At 37.1% G+C, this 20093-nt stretch overlaps 1 protein-coding gene across 1 annotated transcript in view; it reads left to right on the forward strand.

The window, feature by feature from the left end:
• The window catches only part of LOC114053992 (lipoxygenase homology domain-containing protein 1-like), a 657625-nt gene that overhangs the window by 433592 nt on the left and 203940 nt on the right, over nucleotides 1-20093 (forward strand). Inside the window, 1 exon segment of the mRNA XM_027877094.1 lies at nucleotides 10951-11120. Within this exon segment, the coding sequence (XP_027732895.1) occupies nucleotides 10951-11120 (170 nt within the window).

A 20093-nucleotide genomic window follows, 5' to 3' on the forward strand; every position in this document is an offset into this window, starting at 1 on the left:
AAGGAAGGAAGGAAGGAAGGAAGGAAGGAAGGAAGGAAGGAAGGAAGGAAGGAAAGAAGGAAAAAGAAAAAAACCAGGGAGTACATGCCCCTTATGTATCAGGCACTTTGCAAATATTGTTTCACTTAATAATTATAACAATTGTGGGAAGGAGGTGCCATTATTATCTCCATTTTATATCTGAGGAAATGGCAACAGAATAGTGATTAAGGGACTTGTCCAGGGTCAAGCAGCTAGCAAGTATTTAAGGTAGGATTTGAACTCAGGTCTTCCTTACTCTAGTCTGAGCACTTTATCCATTGTCCCACCTGGCTAATTCATGTCTCAGACAGATCATCCCATCCATTCCTTTCTTGATTCTTTTCACATACAATTTGATTTCTTCCCACCAGGTAAATTCACTGCTTCTGGGCTTGGACTCACATTTGTTGTACTTAGATGAGCAGTATCTATGACCTTGTACCTATGGCAACCCTAAACTCCTGATTTTTTTTTCTTTGCTTCTCCATGACCTTCTAAAGCCTGTACTTAACTCAGTCTTCTGATTCCTGATCCATAAATTATTTCCTTAGTTCCAATCCATAAACTATTTCCTCAGTTCCTTATTCTTAATTCCAATAGCCTTGTAATATGTTTCTCAGAGAATTTCTTATCTTCTCTGCCTCTTTTTTTTCAGAAGCCATCAGAAGATACTTCCAAGAAATTACTCTAGAGAAAAATTCACCAACCTGTGTCTTTAAGAACCTATGTAAAGCAGATTTCCTAAAGGTTTTCTGGATTTTCCCATCTTTTCTTCTGCTCAGCCAGGCTGCACAACTACATTGAGTCAGCTATATGTTTTATTATCTGTTCTTACTTCATTGTAGCTAATAATATGTATAATTGGGGTCAAGTGCATGACCCCATCACCTTGCTGAGGCAGTACCTTAATGGAGAGGATACTAGTCCTAGGAGAATTGAGAATACTTAGGAGGGAAATGCCTTGGAGACCCTATAGTATGCATGAATTTATTCCAGATGGACTACCATGTGGCTGAGAAGAGATTTTTCTTCACTGGCTGCGTAACCAGAACTGTTAGTGTCTTCAAAATGGCCTGAGTCAGCTCTGGCTCTCTTTGTTACATTCATGTCTTGGGGGAGCAGAGTATGCAAGCCTGGGCCATCTCTCTCAAAGTCGGTTGGGCTACCTATCCCCTCAGGATTGCAGGGTGACTTTCAGGGCTTCTCCACTGTCATTAGCTCTAGCTACCCCTCAGAATGTTCTTCCCCGTTGTTAAAGGGTCAATGACTAGGGCTCCAGTTACATTTAATAACTTGATGTTGATTAGCTTATAGAAAGGGATATTTACTTCAAAGTTATTTTCCCCAGTACCTTGAAAGTATAGTTGCCTCATACCACCTTGGTCCCTGAGGGTTAGGAGGCAGGTAAGGTTCACAATTTAGCTTTGTTCTGACACAGAATTAGTCCCACCAAGTTTACATCCAAAGACAGGTACTGAGTAAGTCCTTCTGCTGAGTTGAGTCCCACCCCCCATCCCTCCTTGTTCCTGGGTGTTCAGGGTCAACAATGCTGTTCTGGCTACAAAACTCAGCCCGGATTCTGACTCCCAGATTCTCTTTAAATCACATTATTCTGAGAATAGGTCCATAGGCTTCTCTAGTTCCATGGGTGCTATGATAGAAAGTAACACAATCAAAAGACTGGATTGTCATTTCCAATTCTGCCCATTATTGGCTGGTTGTATGATCTCAGGCAACTCACTTCACCACTGTGGATGTTATATCCCTTACTGATAAAATAAAGGACTTGGACCAGATTGAGAGTTCTTAACTTGAGATTCTTGGATCAAGGGATCTCTGGATAGATTTCAGGAAATCCATGAATTTGGAAGAGGATATACATACATACTTACACATACATACATACACAAAAACATATATGTGTACATATGTATATATAGAGAGAGAGATGCACACACATATATATATGTAAATACACATAGATTATATATGCATATATAGAGATACAATATATATATGCATATATATATACACACGTATATATCTTTATTTTCAATAATCTCTTACAATGGAAACAACTTTTCCTTGAAACATTTGAAAATAAGATAACACATTTTAGTTGAAGTTATTTTAGAATGCTTTGTCTCACTTTCTAATAGATATATTATCTTGGAGCACACACTCTGAAATGGAAAGGTATCTTCACAGCATGAGTTTAGCAGAGACATCACTCATTGACCTGGTTGATAGAATGTTCATATTGCAAGAAAACTATGGTATTATTTAGACCGATTGTCTACTTGACACACAGATTCCCTCTATGATAATCCCAAGTGGTAACCTGGCTTTTGCTTGAATATTTCCAGGAATAAGGAACTTAGGCAGCCTGTTCCATTTCTTAGAGTTTCTTAATATTTTCTTAGAATTTTGAGTTGGTCTTCCAAATATGGCTCTATCAAGTCTTACTGGCAAATTAATTTGCTTAATAATCTTCGTCATAGCTGCCTGTTGATTTCAAGAGGTTTCTAATAGCTAATCAGGCAGGAGTTCCAACACATCAAATGTCTACTAGGTCCAGTTACACCAAGAAGTATATTTTTTAGAATGTATGGTATGCTTGGTGGGATTAAAGGGAAGTGGGAGAAAGCAGAATGGTCCACTTAGAACAGACCTTGACAATGCTGTGAAACTCTCCTTGTAATTTTATGATTAACAATACTTAGGATGAGTTTTATTCCCCCTCCTTGAGACACGTCGTAAATCAAGATGTTATAAATGGGAGAACACAAGAGGCATATTTTCTAAAGGTATCATTATAATGACAAGAAAGATCTTATAGTGTACTTCACTACAACCTTTTAAGAGAGAACAAAGTGATTTTAGGGCTTTAGAAAGAACAGAATTCTATGAAATTTCCAAGAAATCATTTATTCATGTTCTGATATGTCCCTTGTTTTATAAAATAGAGAAAAAATAACTCCCAAAGAAACTCCTTTTCAGAAAAAAAAAGAATCCTGCATAACAAAAATAATAGTTCCTCTTTATGTGATTCTTTCAGTTTTACAGAGAACTGCCCTCATTATGACCCTGTGAGTTAGGCCTTGAAAGACTGTAGTTGAAGAAACCATGTGATAAGGAATTGATATTTGGAATACTGATGATGCATTATTTCATTATCAGTCAAAATGCATTTTGTTTGCCTTTCAGTCAGTTATTAAATGACACCGTCTTCTTCTTTACTGATTTAATGTGTTTTCCAAAAGATAACAAAAAGGAAAGATGGCTTGACACTAAAATTACTTGTTATATTAAAAAATCAGATTATGAGTTTTCTCTATCCCTTCCTCTCCCACTCCTATCCCATGCCAATAACAAGTTAACTACCAGAATCTCACCATTACCAACAGCCTTCAAAGTAGCTAACTAATGCAATTTGATTTGGGAATACAAGGGGATGAGTAAGCAAAACAGACCACAGAAAGGAAAAACAACTACTTGTAATACATCTCACATCCATGAAAGGACATCTCATTTTTTAACAAAAAGAAAATGAAAAGAAAAAAAAAAGTCATGTGTTTAGAATGTCAATCTCAGAATTTTTAGATTTTATAGACCATTTGGGATAGTTCTTGAGAGTAAAATAATTTTAAATAGTTCTTTAGAACAAAATAATTTAACTTGTGCAGCATCATAAAATAGCTACCCTGAAGTATCAAAAGACACCACATCCTTGTCTTATAGTTACCAAATTCTTTCATGTACTCGAGATGAAGATATTAAACAACTTGGGCTAAGGTTTCAGAGCCTTACCCCATCTTATAGTCAGTTGTTCTAGAAATGAAGATAGTTTTCAGATTATAGGAATTCATCGAGAAAAGGATCTCAAAGATCATGTACTACAATATCTTCATGTTGCAGCTAAGAAAATTGGGACTTAGGTAGGTCCAGTGACTAGCTTAAGGGCCTAAACTAAATCAAAGAGCCCTAGATTTGAGTCCATTCATTCTTACCTGTGAAGTAGGTAGTGCAAGGAAAATGTTAATAAAGCCAATTCTCTTTATACTACACTGTGTGCACTTACCAATAGTGTAATATTTATCAATTTCGGTGGTGAAAGAAACAGGATATCATAAAATGATTGAGCTTGAGCTAGATGCGACCTCAGAGGTCCTGTTGTCATACATAGGAGCATTGAGCTAGAACTGGAAAGCACCTTATAGGACACTTATTCCAACTTTTCATTTTGCAGTGGAGTAAACTGGGGCCCTTAGAAATTAAGTGACTTGCCCATTGGCACACAGTTCTTTGAAGGATTGTCCTGTATAAGTGATATTAGATTTATTCTGTTTGTTCTATAAGGGCCCAAAGGGCAAAATTAGAAGCAATGAGGGGAAATAGTAAAGTAGATTAGGCTTGTTGTAAAAATTTTCCTCCTAAAAAGGTTAAAATTACTTTAAAAGATTAACAATTGTTATTTTATTTGCAATGAGAGGGAGCATATTAAAAAGAGCTGATCTCAGAGTGAGAACTAGATTCACATCCAGCATCTGACACATACAGTCTCTATGATCCTTGGTAGAGGAAAGTCTTGACCTGAAGCTCCCTACAGTGATAAAATCACAAAGCCAGTTAAAAACACAATGACAATTCCTCAACAATTTGAGTGACCCAAAAGTGGAATGGACCTCCTTCAGAAATAGTGTACTCTGCCTAGATATCTTTAGATATCTAGATATCTTTAGATATATTTAGATATCTTCTTGCAGAGGCCAGGTGGTCACTTGTTTGGGAAGTTATAAAAAGAATTCTTGGTCAAGTTAGACTTTAACTAGTGGGCCACCAAGATCATTTCTAGCTCTTAAATTCCTCTCTCTCTCTCTCTCTCTCTGTCTCTGTCTCTCTCCTGAGAGTGTAAGTTTCTCTCAATCTCTAGGTCTATGATTGAGGAGGGGAAATTGGTAACATTTCTGTAATGGTCAATAGGGTAAGATTTGATTATATGCAAACTTTCTATGATCTCATTGTGGGGTGAATTTGGGAAAAGTTTGGAAGTCTTGAGTGAGTTGCTACAAGCATTATGCTAAAAAAATTGTAAGTATTCATTTCATCATGGTAAGAGCAACCCTGGGAGAAGGATCCAAGTATAAAATAATGAAAATATGAAAATTATAACCACCTTGAAAAAAGTTAATATCTGGAATATATAGACATGGAAGATGGGACCATGTTCCCTGAAAGCCAATATATATAACTTAAGAGTGTTCATTTGATAAACATCACAGCTATTAACAGCTAAATAATAAGAGAAAAGGATGTGTTACAGGTTTATTGGTCTGGTAAACTTTGAAGGTGACTTACATTCAATTTCATTAATGCAAAGGGATGAACTTTTCATTTATTTATTTATTTGTTTGTTTGGTTTGGGGAGATGAACTTTTTGAGAGCAGAAAAGGATGAATGGAGTAAGGAGCTGCCTAGATAATAGTGACATTACCTGGAGCAAGAAAGTCTTTTGAAAGCAATAGTGGCAGATACAGTGTAACTAAACTATAACTGTCTGTTCAATAAGGACCTAGTTCTTAGAGCAGAAGGCCTTAATCTATTTTATGTGATGAGCTTCTTTGGCAGTCCAGTGAAACCTATGGGTTCCATCTTAGAAGAGTGGTTTTTGTTGATATTTATAGAAGACATTTATAGAATGTCAAATTTCAGTTAGAGGTTAGTGATAATAAATAAGTATTTTTTTTCTCATCCAAGTTCACTAGTCCCTTAAAATCTATCTAGGGACCCAGGCTAAGAACACTTTTTCTTGTCCAGGTTCTTCATTTTGTAGATAAGGAATCTGAGCCCTGGAGAAGTCAAATGGTTCAGCCAATATTACACAACCAGAAAATGGCCCAATAGGGATGATAGTCCAGTCTCTTGATTGTTTAGTTTCTATCACAGCCTTGGGATGGAAGGGATGGAAAGGGATCATAAGGATGAGAGTTAGCATCAGCTATTATAGGTAATAACAAGCACCTATGATTGGCTGCATATCCTTGAATTAATTACCAATCTTTGTTGTACTGTGCTGAACCTTGGCAACCTAATGACACCTGCTGTTTCCTTGTTACCTGACAAAAGCCCCCACTCTTATGTCACCCCAAATCTGACTGCCTATTAATCATGTTTTTCTTTTAAAATAGTTTAAAATAGCCAGAAGCATTTTTATTTCAGATGAAAACAAGTATGTTAATCTTAATACCTTCTTACTTTCCTGGATTCTGTCTGACCTCCTGTACCTCAGGTATCCTAAAAATACATCACCAAATTGCTTTACCCCATACATATAGAAATAATAATAAAGAGAGAGTAATCCTTTAAAATTTGCATGTTGCTGGTCCATTTGTGAAATTGACTTCCACAGTTGTCCCAAAGGAAAAAGAGTTCCTGTGTATACTTTATTTCCTTTCAGAACAGAGCTTGCTTTCTCAGTACAGCACATACTAAATGGCTAGGCTGTGGAATTGTCTGTTCCTTCTCTCCTTTGTAGACAGATCCAAATCACTTCCAGGTGCCAAGTACTTTCCTTTATTAAAAATAGTTTACTGAGAAAGGGATATTTATGATCATGCAATGCCTTCAATATTAAAAACATGAGGTAATGTCTTCTGGCTCTATCTTCTCAACTTTGTTCCTTTTCCAATCTTCTGACCACCACACAAAGTCCCGTACTTTGTGTATCCTCAGAAAATGGAATCTAATGAGGAGAGCTTCCAATGTATAGATGCTTAGAGCAGATTCATCAAACCACAAAGATTAAAGGCCACATAGCTCCATCCTGTTACATATTTACAAAAGAGCTCCTAAGCACCAAGAAGGGAGAAAATCTATAAAAAATAAGAATAACTGCAAAAAGAAAAAAGAAAAAAGAAAATGATTGAAGGTAAAGTAGAAAACTTACCATCAAAGGGGTAAAGATAAATAACAACAAAAAAGAAGGGAGCAGGGACATAGTTCATACTTCAAAAATTTCCACTTTGCATACAATCATCTCAGTGTCTTGTATATACCAGAAAAATTAATTTTGTCTTCTGAAGCAGTTGAAATAGGAATTATCCATTCCCCTCGGGAAATCCACCTTACTAAAATAAATCTTCACTGACTTTTTATTCCAATTACCATGTTTTTTTCATCTGATTACCATAAGAGTTAGTGTATACTATATGCTGAGGTTCCTGCATGTCTCAATCAACATGAAACATTCTAAATGTCCTTTTGAAAGCCTGGTTGTCAAGAGAGAATTTTGTGAAGATGGCAGAGTAGGTCAGAAAATTCCAAGCTCTCAAGATTTTCTTCCACAAAAGAGATAAAATAGCATCTTTGGGCCAACATAGAGGGGTAAAATAAATAAGATTAGAGGCAGAACAGTGGTCCTCCTGGGACAATTGGAGGAGATCTGAAGAAAAATCCCGGGACTGAGATTTTATCCCTGTGAAGAGTAAACACCTCCAGGCTAGAGATCATTAAACAATAAGCAGCAAGCCCTGGGGCTAGCAGAGTTGGGAGGCTGCCTTGGCCAGAGCCTCCCCCAGGACAGTGAAGGGAGGTAGGCATTTGAGCTGGGAAAGATGGAGAGGACCTCTGCTGACAAGTAACAACAGACCCAGTTGTGCTTTGGAGACACGGCAAAGCGAGAAGGAACTAGCACTTGCCTGGTGAATACAGAAGCAGTGGGGTTTGGATGCCTCTGGCTGTGGGCACTTACAGGAGGCTGGAGGTCTTGGTTTGAGTTCCAAGCCAGAGGGGGGAACTGAGGGAGAATCTGAGGCCAGAGGCACCCTGCATACCCCAGGACTAGAGGTGTTTACAAAAACCAAGCTATTGCCAAAAAAAAAAAAAAAATAAAACAAAATGCACAGGCAAAGGAGAAAGAATCCAACTGTCCAGAGTTACTATGGGAATAGAGAAGACTCGGTTTCAAATTTAAAGGAGTATAGTGAAGGAAAGAAACCCTCTTTTACCTCCAAAGAGTAATGTCAAATGGTCACCTGCCCAAAAAGAATTCATAGAAGAAATGTAAAAGTACTTTAAAAATCAAATGAGAGAGATTGAGGAAAAACTAAAAAAAAAATTCAAGAAAAACAAGATTATGAAAAGTCAATCAATTAGAAAGGAAGATCCAGAAACTTAAGGAAGAAAATGACTTCTTGAAAATCAGAATTGGGCAAAGGGAAGGCAGTGAAATTATAAGAGATTTAGAAATAATAAAACAAAATATTAAAATCAAAAAAATAGAAGAGAATGTGAAAAATCTCATAAGAAAAACAATTGATCTGGAGGATAGGTCAAGAAGAGAAAACATAGGAATAATCAGACTACCTGAAAGCTATGATCAAAAAAAGAATCTGGATACAATAATACAAGAAATAATTAAAGAAAATTGTCCTGAAGCATTAGAACAAGAGGGGAAAGTAGAAATAGAAAAAAATCCACTGATCACCACCTGAAAGAGATTCTATGAGAAAAATCTACAGGAATTTCATAGTCAAATTCCAAAACCCCCAGCTCAAGAATAAAATATTATGAGCAACAACAATAACAACAACAAAAACCAATTTACATATGGTGGTTCCACAATTAGAATCACACAAAGCCTAGCAGTGGAGACAGTAAAAGACCACAGGTCTTGGAACCCTATATATTGAAGAACAAAAGAACTGGGTCTTTAGCCAAAATATTATACCCAGCAAAGCTAAGTATAATTCTGAATAAAAAAAAGACAATGAATTGTCAGACGTTCAGGACTTTGTTTAAAAAAACACACACACACACAAACTGAAATTAATAGAAGATTTGACATACAAGAGTCAAGAGGAACATAAGGTACATACCAAGGACTAATTACAAGGGACTGAATAAGGACAGACTGTTTACCTTTTATGTATGTAAAATGTAAAATGTATGTGTAAGATTGTTATAAGTAATTGGGTAGTTCATAAGAAAGATTGGGGTGGACCTGAGCATGACATGACTTCAAAAAGTAAAACCATTCAGGAACAGCTAAGAATCAATACAGAGGAATTAGTTGGGGGAGGAGGGCTGCTGGTTGTGGAAATCTACTTTCATTGGGAATGGGTTCAAGAGGGAAAAAATACATATACATCTAGAAGAGTATAAAAGTTTTCTAAATCTAGAAAGAAATAAATGCTAAGAGGATAGAGAGGGGGAAGAGCATAAGGGAGGAATCTTTATAGGGAAAGGTGAGGAACTAGGTTAAAAAGATGTACAAAAGAGTGCTTAGATTTATGGGAATGGGAGGGTAAGGGAGGAATCTTCGGGAGGGGTAGATTAAGTAAAAAGAGGGCAAGGTAGTGAATAGAAGTAAAGTAAAGGAGTCAGGAGGGTTAGGAAATAAAAGATACTCACAAATGTAAAAACAAAGATTAGGAGTGGAATCTGTTAGGGAAAGTTTATGTTTATATATGTATTATGTATATACATATATGTATATGTGTGTGTATATATCTATATGTATATATAAATATATCCACACTTAAGAAAAAAGAACAAAAAAGTGTACAGCAGAGAACAAAGTTGAACTTAGAAGAAAACAAGGAAAAGATGGACAGCTCTCAACACAGCACGTAGTATTTATTATATAGGCTTTTTTGAAATGGAAATTTATTGCTATAAATTTTTAATCTTCTTTTATGTTCTGCTATGCACATGACGTTTTTTTCTTTTCTTATTTTCTTAAATAAAAAAAAAAGAAATCTTGGTTGTCCCTCCCTCCTCCCCTACTCCCTTGCCATGCCTTTACATTTTTTCTCAAAGATCCAGTATTCTTTTTGGAGGAACTACATTTTTGCTCATCTCTCCACTGGCCATAGTTCTTGTTGGTCTGGGGAGGGGGGGGGAATGAGATTTTCTGCCCTTATTGGTAGGTGAAGGATCTCTGTGAACTCTGACCTTATAAGAATTGGGATTGTGATAGAAAGAGAGCCAGAAGGAAAACCTAGGTGGCATTGTGCAGTCAACATAACTTTCTCCACATGTATTTCCTTTCTCTGAAATTCCCCTTCTCTGAACCTACTTGACCAGTGCCTATTCTTTTACTTAGCCTTTTACTTACCCATGAACCTCTTTCGTGACTCTATCATGTCGTTCCTTGTATGTAACAGCCGAAAACATTTAATACTGAGGAAATACTGAGGATGATAGAGCCAACCATCCTTTTTTTTTTTTTTAAACATGTTGGACTAAGTACCCTATTAGATACACCATCACTGAAACATTCTTTCACTGTCCAGAACTCACCTGTATGTGTTGTCTCCTGCTACAATATTTTAAACTCTTTGAGAGCAGGGATTCTCTTTACTTTTCTATTTTTATGTTCAATGTTTATCATGTACTTGTCACATAGGAAGTGTTTAATAATGTGATTTCATTAGATTGTAAGGTCTTATAGGCAGTGTTAATCATTACTTGGCTTGGCATGCTAAGCTTGCTGTCAAACATTTTTTCTTCCACTCTTTTCCTCCTCCTCTCCTTCTTCCTTCTCTACCCCTCCTCTTTCCCTTCCTCCTATCCTTCCTTCTATCCCCCTTGCTTTCCTTGTCCCTCTCCCTTTTCTCTTCCTTCTCCTCCTCTTTCTTTTTCTCTAATCTTTGGGATTAATTGCTCAACTGTTCAGTTTTCAAGAATCATTGCACTTTCAATTCTTCAATCTGAGTCTTAAGAAAGTTTTCAGTTATAGCACAATGTCTTTTTCTATTCAGTAGCTTTGGATACCCATCTTGAATGCTAAACATTGAAAGATGTAAAGGGCTATTGATTTATTGTCTCTCAACTTTGTGTGTTTGTTTTCTGTTTTGAAAGAATAATGAGTTGTGAGTAGAACCCTAATTTTTTCCCAATATTCAATACCATTTTTGGTTCATTTAGGTGGACAGTGGATCATACAAGTGAAAACAGCTGAAGATTCTCCAGAAGCTGGAGAATGTAAGAGGACACTGGTGATTTATGGTTCAAAAGGGAAAAGCAGGGACCTCCTCCTCTCACCAAGAAATCCAGAACAAGTGTATTTTCTTCCAGGAGCTACAGATGAATTCCTTGTAAGTCACAAGAATATTATTTGTACTTTGTAGCATAACAATCTAGCTCAAAGAGATGATTTAGTTGTGATTACCAAGATGTGTACACTCCACAAAGAGGTCTGTAATTCAAATCTCCATCAGGCATTTTTATAAATGTTGCATTTTCCCATTTGCTAATTTTTGTTTTAACCCTGCAATATTTTCCTATTCAAGATAAAGATGGTATCTGGAGTTCTCTCTCATTTAATTCCTATGATTAAAAAAGTAAATGACATTCCTATGATTTTTTTGCAGTTTGAAATTGTTTGCTTCACCTTAAGCCTGTGAGGGAGACAGTAGAATGTCACCCCTATTTCACAAATGAGGAAATTAAGATGCAGAAATATAAAGTGATTATTTTAAGCTCCTAAGGGGTGATAATGATAAAGCTAAGCCTTTTAACTTCCAGTCTAGTACTTTTTCCATCCATCCACCCATCCATTCATTCAACATGTACCTAGGATGTTTCCACTAGGTATAGTATATTATACTACTTCTTTAATACAACTGACCACCAAAATTCACAGCATTTATTTAGTTCCTGTTGTGTGTGTGTATTCCTATGCTAGGTGAGAAGCTAATTAGTTTCTTAATTAGTCTTTGCTTGCATTTCACAAGTAGAATTTATATATTAAGCAAAGAACTGAAAAGCTTTTGATAATAAGTGTATAAATTTATCTGCTTGAGGATTTGCAAACCACTTTCCTCATAGAAACTTTCTAAGGTAGTATAGGTAATGTAGAGAATTATTAGGATTTTTCATTTCCATTTTACAAATGAGAAGATTGAAGCTCAGGAAGTTTAAGTGACTACCCAAAGTCACACAGTAAATTTCAGAACCAGGATCTAAACCCAGATCTTGCTAACCACAAGGTCAGAAAGTAAATCAAAACAGCAGCATCTAACATGAAAGAGGAAGTCGAGTTTTTAGAGGGAGCTTTGGAACACATTCTAATTAGAAGTAGTCCAATCCGTATGCTGCATTTTCCATCATGTTTTCCCCCTCCTTATTTGTCAATTAATATTTGATTGGACTTTGAATTTTCAACTCTAAAAAAAGAATATGGGGGATACTTAGAATATCACTTTTAAATTTGGGGAACAATGATACTGTCATTATGAATAGTGGCTAATTGACTCAGATAGGAAGTAAGCAATTGGCACTAATATAATCTTCAGGGATCAATAATGTATTTAGCAAAGTTAAATTGTCTCTCAAAGTCTAGCTCTGGATGTGTGAAACCTTTTTAATGATAGCTAATTGGATAGTTTTGAATAAGCTGGTAATCAAATGAGAAAGAAGTATAGCACAAAATAATATATTTGATGAAGCCATCTCTAATTCATTTGAGTTTACCTCAAAATAAAAATTATTTGGGTTGTTAATTTATTAGCCACCATTAATATCAGGACCTAATTTTTTGGAATATCAGGTAATCTTTGACATCAATTCTGTTATATTGCATGCTACCTTAATTCTATTATTTTTCCCTGAAAAAGAGTAGAATCAAGAGATGGAGAGATTAATTTGTGAGGATATTAGTGTTTGATACAAGCCTTCCTTGTTTAGATTGCTCTGATATTAAACCTATGAAGTAAGAGAAGAGGTAATATGTAAGGACTGTAACCCTGGCACAAAGGGCAAAACAATGGAAGCAACCATAAGAGTGGTCATAGGATACTTTGATAGATCTCTCTTCTTGGCATGGGCATTCTCTCCAATAATACAAATTACAACCCAATCATACCTCATCATGTGTGAGTTCTGTTCCTTTCCTCCTGTGAATCCTACATAGGCAACCCAACCAAAGATTTGGAAGCCTTTTGGCATTACCTGGAAATCAGTGGATCACATGAACTGAATATTAATTATAGAGAGAAAACAAAGTTAAGACTACAGAGCTAAAACTATAAAATTAAGACCTGAGACACCCAGGTGATACTCACTTCACTCTTGGCTCACTTTCCAACTCTCAGGACTTTTCCACCCTCTTGCCATCAATCTTCTCACCCTTTAGATGCTACCACCTTGAAGCTCTGACTCTTAATTGGTGAAGTTCTAGTTCCACTCCTTATTGCTTGACTTCTGGCCAATAACTTTACCCCTGTGTGGGAGACATTTCCTCCTTTGTCCCTTTCCAGTTTTACTTTATGTGTTGCTTTGTCCCTGTTGCTTATATTTGCATTTAGCATAACACCTGCCATACAGTAAATACTTAATAAATGTTCCATCTACATATCTATCACCTAACGTCAAATTGCCATTTATTAAATCCCCTTTTTCCAGTGGGGTGCACAAACACATTCTACTTGGATCATCATTTTGCAGAGTCCCTTTTAATTTCATACATACACATATTAGGTCTCATCCTCTTTAACTTTGGGAGTGCTTAGATTCCGTGACATTAAGATTTTCCGGGTTTCCTTCTGTTGTTAGGTGGTTCCTTCTCATTCTTCTTTATCAAGTTCTCTTCCTGATCCCACCCTCAATCACAAATGGCCTTCAAGGTTGATGAGCCCAATATGGACCAGTAAGATGTGACTTTTTCATGTGTTCCAGTTTCATATTTAGCAAGAGTGTCAGTATAGATATGATTTAGTTTTACCAGAAGTATATCAATTTGCTGGTCACTGAAACAAATGACTTCCATGGAGTACTAACAGTTAAATAAATGTTTGTAAGTGGTCTAAAGAATAGTGTGATTCTTATCACAGTCTGTGTCCTTTTTTTACTACTCCATCACTATCACCATGGAAACAACAGGGGGCTCTGAGGAATTGAGGGCCATTTATGTATTTCTGTCTTTTCTCTGAATTGCTGCAGCCTAAAAAAAATAATCACCAACTAGAGACCATCCTCCTGGTGATGAACTTCTTTGAATTTAGCTATATTGGTTCTCAGGTAGCAGAAATAAAATCCATTTCTGGATCTATAATTGAAGTCATTCCATCTCTGTGGAACCTGTCAGAGAACCCGCACATCATGATGAGTCATTGGAGTAGAACTTATTGAAGGACTTGAGGAAAGAAGAGGCTTGAACAAGCAGTCAGTTATTAAACATTTTGCAAGGACAAATATGAAATAAAGGGTTGATGAAGGGGCCATTTATGACTGAAGAGCCAGGGAAGGAAGCACAGAATGAACATTAGCTACAAAACATTCCTGCTGCCCCCAAACCTGGGGTATATTTTTCTACAAATGCATGGTATCCATGAGAAGAGTGGGCCCATATTTAGAGCCCATTGGTATTTGTACACGTTGGCAACACAGGGGCCAAGTCAACTCACAACTCTAATAATGCAGAGCCCCTAATAACCTTTCTAGGTAAATTTCTCCTGCTGTTTGCCCAGGACAAAGCATCCCTGTCGGACAGATGGTGAAGGTGGGCTCTCAGGGTCTGTATCTCTTCACCAAACAACTGTTGATTGCCAGGGCTAGTGATCTCTTAAGTTCATAGTCACTTCTCTTATAAGCTGCTAGAGGTCCCACCCTTTGAAGCTGCTTTCAGCCTTGAGTGATTGTCCCTCTATATCCCTCTCTGTCTGAAGAGTAATTGTCTGCTCCCTAACTAGGATTTCAATTGTCTCTATCTCTGTCTTGCACTGACTTTCCAACTGCTAAATGCAGTGTCTCCTACTAGGCTAGATGAACTCTTTCTCTGTCTCTGTCTCCAACTCTGTCTGTCTCTGTCTTTCTGTCAGATGGAGTGTCTCCTACTAAGCTAGATACCATGACTATGGAGGAGGGACAAGAAAGAGAAATTCTTTCCTTTTCTTTTTATAAGTCACATACACCACAAATCTTCCTTCTGGCCTGGATTCATGAAATCTTTCAAACTGTCGGCAAACTTATTCCGTGAAGCCTCCAGGGGCATGGCCAAGTTTCCAGGTAATGCCAGGGAATGGCTTTACCACACTTTATGTTCATACTCTGTATAGGAATCACTTGATGTTAGCATATCATTAACCCCTTAATATCTCATTATCTGTGATCATACACTGTGGCTGCATCAGTCGAGGTGCGGCAAGGGGGCCAGGGAGAACACTATGATTCTATGATAATTATATTGTTGATGTCACATGAACACATAATAATAATAACTAACATTTGTGTAACACTTACTGTGTTCCAAGCACTGTGCTAAACATTTTATTATATAATTTTTATCTTCACAGCAACGCTGAGGGTACGTGTATTATCCCTGCTTTACAGATAGGGAATTGAGGCAAGCAGAAGTAAAGTGACTTGCCTAGGGTTACACAGCTAGGAAGTGTCTAAGGCTGGATTTGAATTTGAGTCTTTCTGACTTTAGTCTCAGGGCTCTATACACTGTACCACCTAGTTGACTGATTGACACAGTCAGGAGGAAGTGCAGTTAGCAAGGGCAGGACATGAAGATCATGATGTTGCCTTTGAGAATTGTACTAAACACCATCTCCCTGATGTCTACCGTGACATTTTAAAAGCATCTTTCCCCTAACGTATGCTGTGCTGACCACCCAGGCTTTGGAATCTCTGCTGCAGACACTGCTCCTTGCCTTTCACCTTTCTCCCTCTTGAACTTTGGACTCAGAATGACAAAATCTCCAACCTCAGAGGCCATCTGGGTCATTTCATGCCTGAGCAAAAATACCCTCTCTTACATTCTGAGAAATAATCATCCAGCCCATTCTATCTTTACACAATTATAATGCTTAGGAAGCTTTTTCTTACATTCAAGACCAACATACCAGGAAATAAAAACATCCAACAAACATACTTTCGGTTGTCCATAGATTTCCTGATCAATCTCAGCTTATACTGGATTTTAGCACTCCAGAGAATATCTTGATTAGGAACATCCCGCACTTATGTATTCCTTCTCCATTATCTGGGATTGTTTCCATCTTCTATTCTTGTCTTTTAATAATCTAAATTGATGAATTTCTTATGCATCCACATTGACCTCATTAAATAATTCTTTTTTTTCCTCCCTCACCAAAACTTTTATATATATATATGTATATATAAATGTATTATATGTATATGTATATCTATCTATCTAATCTTCAGACATATTCCTTGATAGTTTTCCATCCCTCCAGAACCAGTTTCTACTGTAAAATTTTTGGCTTTGAGATACTACTTATCCTAGAAATTGCTAGATGGTACAGTAGGTAGAGTGTTGGACTTGGAATTAGGAAGACCTGAGTTCAAATCCATCCTCAAACACTTACTAGCTATACAACTTCAGGCAAGTAGTTTAACCACTTCCAGCCTCAGTTTCCTCATCTGTAAAGTGGGGATAATAATAGCACCTACCTCATAGGGTTGTTTTGATGATTAAATGAGACAAAATATAAAATATTTTGCAAATCTTAAAATGCTATATGATTATTATTATTTTGGAACTCAGCAAAATGTGTTTGCTGTAAATCTAGCATTCAAGTTTAATTATGCCTTCTTTTCCTTTTTCTATACAAAAAAATTCTAAGATGGAATGGTTTCTACTCCTTGAGGTTACAATTATAACCATTTTCCCAACCAGCTACTACTTTGTCCTGTTGGTGAGAACTTGATCTAGAATTTACTCTTGCTCATTCTCCTTTTGAAAGATTGAATTGTAATTAAAGGATAATCAAGAAATTATTAGGTCATCTACTTTTAAGAGAAAAAGAGTTCTACAGGTGTCTGAAAAATTGAAGTAATCCATCATCACTGTCTCATATTTCTGTGCCAGGCTTGCAATCTCTTTCCCTAAATCCTCATTACCTGCCAATCCTCTTTCTGCCCAGATGGTCTGTAGCACATTCCAGTGACCATACCATTTATGTTTTTGCTTTCATTGGCTTTCAGTCCAATGCTTCCCATCAAGCATTCCTTTTCTGGTTATTGGGTTTTGCCTCCTGAGAATATCTTTTTAATATGCAATGCTACTCTGCCCTCTTTTTTTACCTATCCTGTTTCTTTTGAATAAGGACCTTCTACAGCCATATTCCAATAACAAGTCTCATCTCACTAAGTCTCAGTTTGCCTACTTCGTGTATTTGCATATAGTTATATGACACTGGTGGTTTTTTTATTGATTCTTTTCTTAGATTTGTCTCCTGTGAATTTCTGGGTAACATTTCTATTTTTCTTACTACATTGTAGAAACATTTTGTAGTATCCAACTTGTGGATATTCAAAGGCAGTTTTGCCTCTCCCCCCCCCTGTTTTTTATCTTTTTAAATCTTCACGAAGTAGATAGGCAAGTTGCACTTTAATCAGACTTTACTAGGTACCAATGCCAGGCCATTAGCCTAAAAGTCCAAGTTCTATTCTCATGCACCGTTTTATTTACTTCCCAAATCAGTCTTTCTTTTCTAAAACCTTTGTCTTCCACAGGCTTCCTTGATGGTAAGACTCTTTTGCAACTTGGGTTTTAAGTTTCTTTCTTAAGACTTTGTGATTTTTAGCAATACTTTCTAGTCCCCTCCCTCAGAAGTACTATTTATGCTTGTATGAATCATCAGAAATTGGTGGTAGTCATCTGCTTTGACCAATCTTGGGAGTTTCTCTCTTAGGTCATCAATGCAGACCTCAAGAAGTCAGCAGAGCCCTGTTATCAAGTCAGCAAGCATATGTCTCATTTGTACCACTTCAGTCCTACCCAATCTCCCTATAAAATAGGGAGTTATTAATTATCACTTATTGCTTTTCCTTCTGATTGGTTTGACTTTTACCTGAGACCTTTGGATCCACATCATCATTCCTGGGAGGGCAATCAACTGCTTCCTCCTCTTCAGGAAAAGCCTCCTATTTGTGCCTCAACTGCACACATACATTGATCATTCTTCCCTTTCTTCTCAGTGTGATGTTCTTCCATCCTTTAACCATTTGACACAGATCAGAATGAGAATTTCTCTGCCTCTTCAGATACTTTTTAAAATTTCTGCTTTATTTTCACATTGGAGGAGAAAGTATGATAAAGTGGAAAAAGAAATAGCCTTGAAGCCGGAAGACTTGAGTTCAAACCCTAGCTTTGCCACTGCATGACTTTGGGAGAATGACTTCACTACAATTTATGTTTTACAACCTCAGCTGGGCATTCACTGCTGCTAGGCAATCCAACTATCAACTCCCTGATTAAGTCACTATCCCATTCTCCATGGTGGATTTTCTAAACCTTAATAATCCTTCCTCAAACCTCTCATGGTTCTCTTGCCCTCCACCCTCTCAGCTGAGAACCTTGCTTCATATCTTACAGAAAAAAAAAAATTGAGGTCATTTGCTGTGAACTCCCTTCCTCTTCTCCCCTTTTCCTCATCTCATGTCACTCATATACCTTTTGCCACTATCTCCTCACTCACCCCTGTTTCACAGGAAGAGGTGGCATTATTCACTCACTCACTTACTTACTTACTTACTTACCTAGCATGACCCCTGTACCTACGTAAGTGATTTCATTCCATATTGTCTCCTTCAATATATTTCCTCCTCTGTCACCCTCACTGTATTATTTATTTTCAATCTTCTCTGTGTACTGGTCTAGTCCCTACTTCCTACAAACATGCCTATGTTTCTCCTATCCTCAAAAAACCCTTGATTTTATAATCTCTCTCTCTCTCTCTCTCTCTCTCTCTCTCTCTCTCTCTCTCTCTTTCTCCCCCCCCCTTTATTTCTGGTGGTATAGAGCTGGGACTGTACTATGTTCATTCTGTCATCTAGTAGGTACATTATGAATGCTTATTGACTAATTATACAATCAACTTTTCTTAGGCTCATCTTTTGAGATGGAGAGGGAGGAATCGGATATCTCTTATGTTTAAACCAAGTAGGATAGTTTGATATTGGTACCTTCTGAAGGGGATTTCTTCTTTCTGTGCCCCTTGTCAACCCTCTCCACTATTTTCATAAGCTGAGAGGCAAGCCAAAGTCATTTTAAAAACCAAGCAATATTAGAATATATTTTCCCTCAGGCTTATTCAGTAAGAGGTCAGCTTATTAACAGTGGCAAAATACCATGAAGTGACTTAAAACTATGAGTATGGGAAACTAATGGAAAACCATTCTTTTTGGTAGAAGTTACAGTTCTTGGCTTCAGGGAGATTAGAGAAAAGTGACTTCTATTTGTTTACCTGTTGCTTGTGTCTACTACATATAACCAAATATGTCTTGTCAGAGAGGGAAAAATGTATTCTTGAAAGTACCATTGAAGAATCATATTTTTATTACAGAGATGCCTCTATCATGGGGGATGATAATGAGGCATGCTGTACCAAAATGAGTAAGCTAATGTGTAAGAATAATTTCAAAATTAAGCTGAATCTTAAATCTATTGTTCTCAGTATGTGTGTGTATGTGTGGGGGGGAGGATTCATCAGGGCATCCTGATCAATTGATTTCTCCCAAGCCTTGTTAATACAATCACAGAAAGTAAGGGTCATATAACAAAATAAGATGTCAATGTGTTAAAGAAAGTGGAAAGACATGTTTATAGCCAATTACTCTTTTACAATGTGAAGAAGTTTTTCCTTGTAAAATTGTAGGGGCAGCTTGCCATTGACTGGCCAAAGATTGGCCAGGTCATTGACGGGGCATAAAAGCAAGCTTGACAGCTTTGGAATAGTTAAGGCAGTAAGAGCTTTCAGGAGTGTGACCCTTGGTGTTCTAGATGAGAGCCACTTATGTAGGAAGAATTCAACTCTTGAGAGGAATTTTTCTTTCCCTCTTGAGCTGGAGGAGATTTCTCTCACCATATTGTCCATGATGCAGTAAAGCTACTTACCAAGTTAGAGACTATACCCAGGGTGCTGTGGGGAGGGAGAAGGGCAAGGAGGGAGAAACAGAGACAGAGAGAGAAGAGGAGGAGGAAGAAAGCAGAGGAAATGGGAGAAGGGGAGGAGAGAGAGAAAGAAAGAGTGAAAGAAGGGGGGGAGGGAGAGAAGAAGAAGAAGAAGAAGAAGAAGAAGAAGAAGAAGAAGAAGAAG

The sequence above is a fragment of the Vombatus ursinus genome, unplaced genomic scaffold, assembly GCF_900497805.2.
Source record: "Vombatus ursinus unplaced genomic scaffold, bare-nosed wombat genome assembly UNPS02014812.1, whole genome shotgun sequence".
Lineage (NCBI taxonomy): Eukaryota > Metazoa > Chordata > Mammalia > Diprotodontia > Vombatidae > Vombatus > Vombatus ursinus.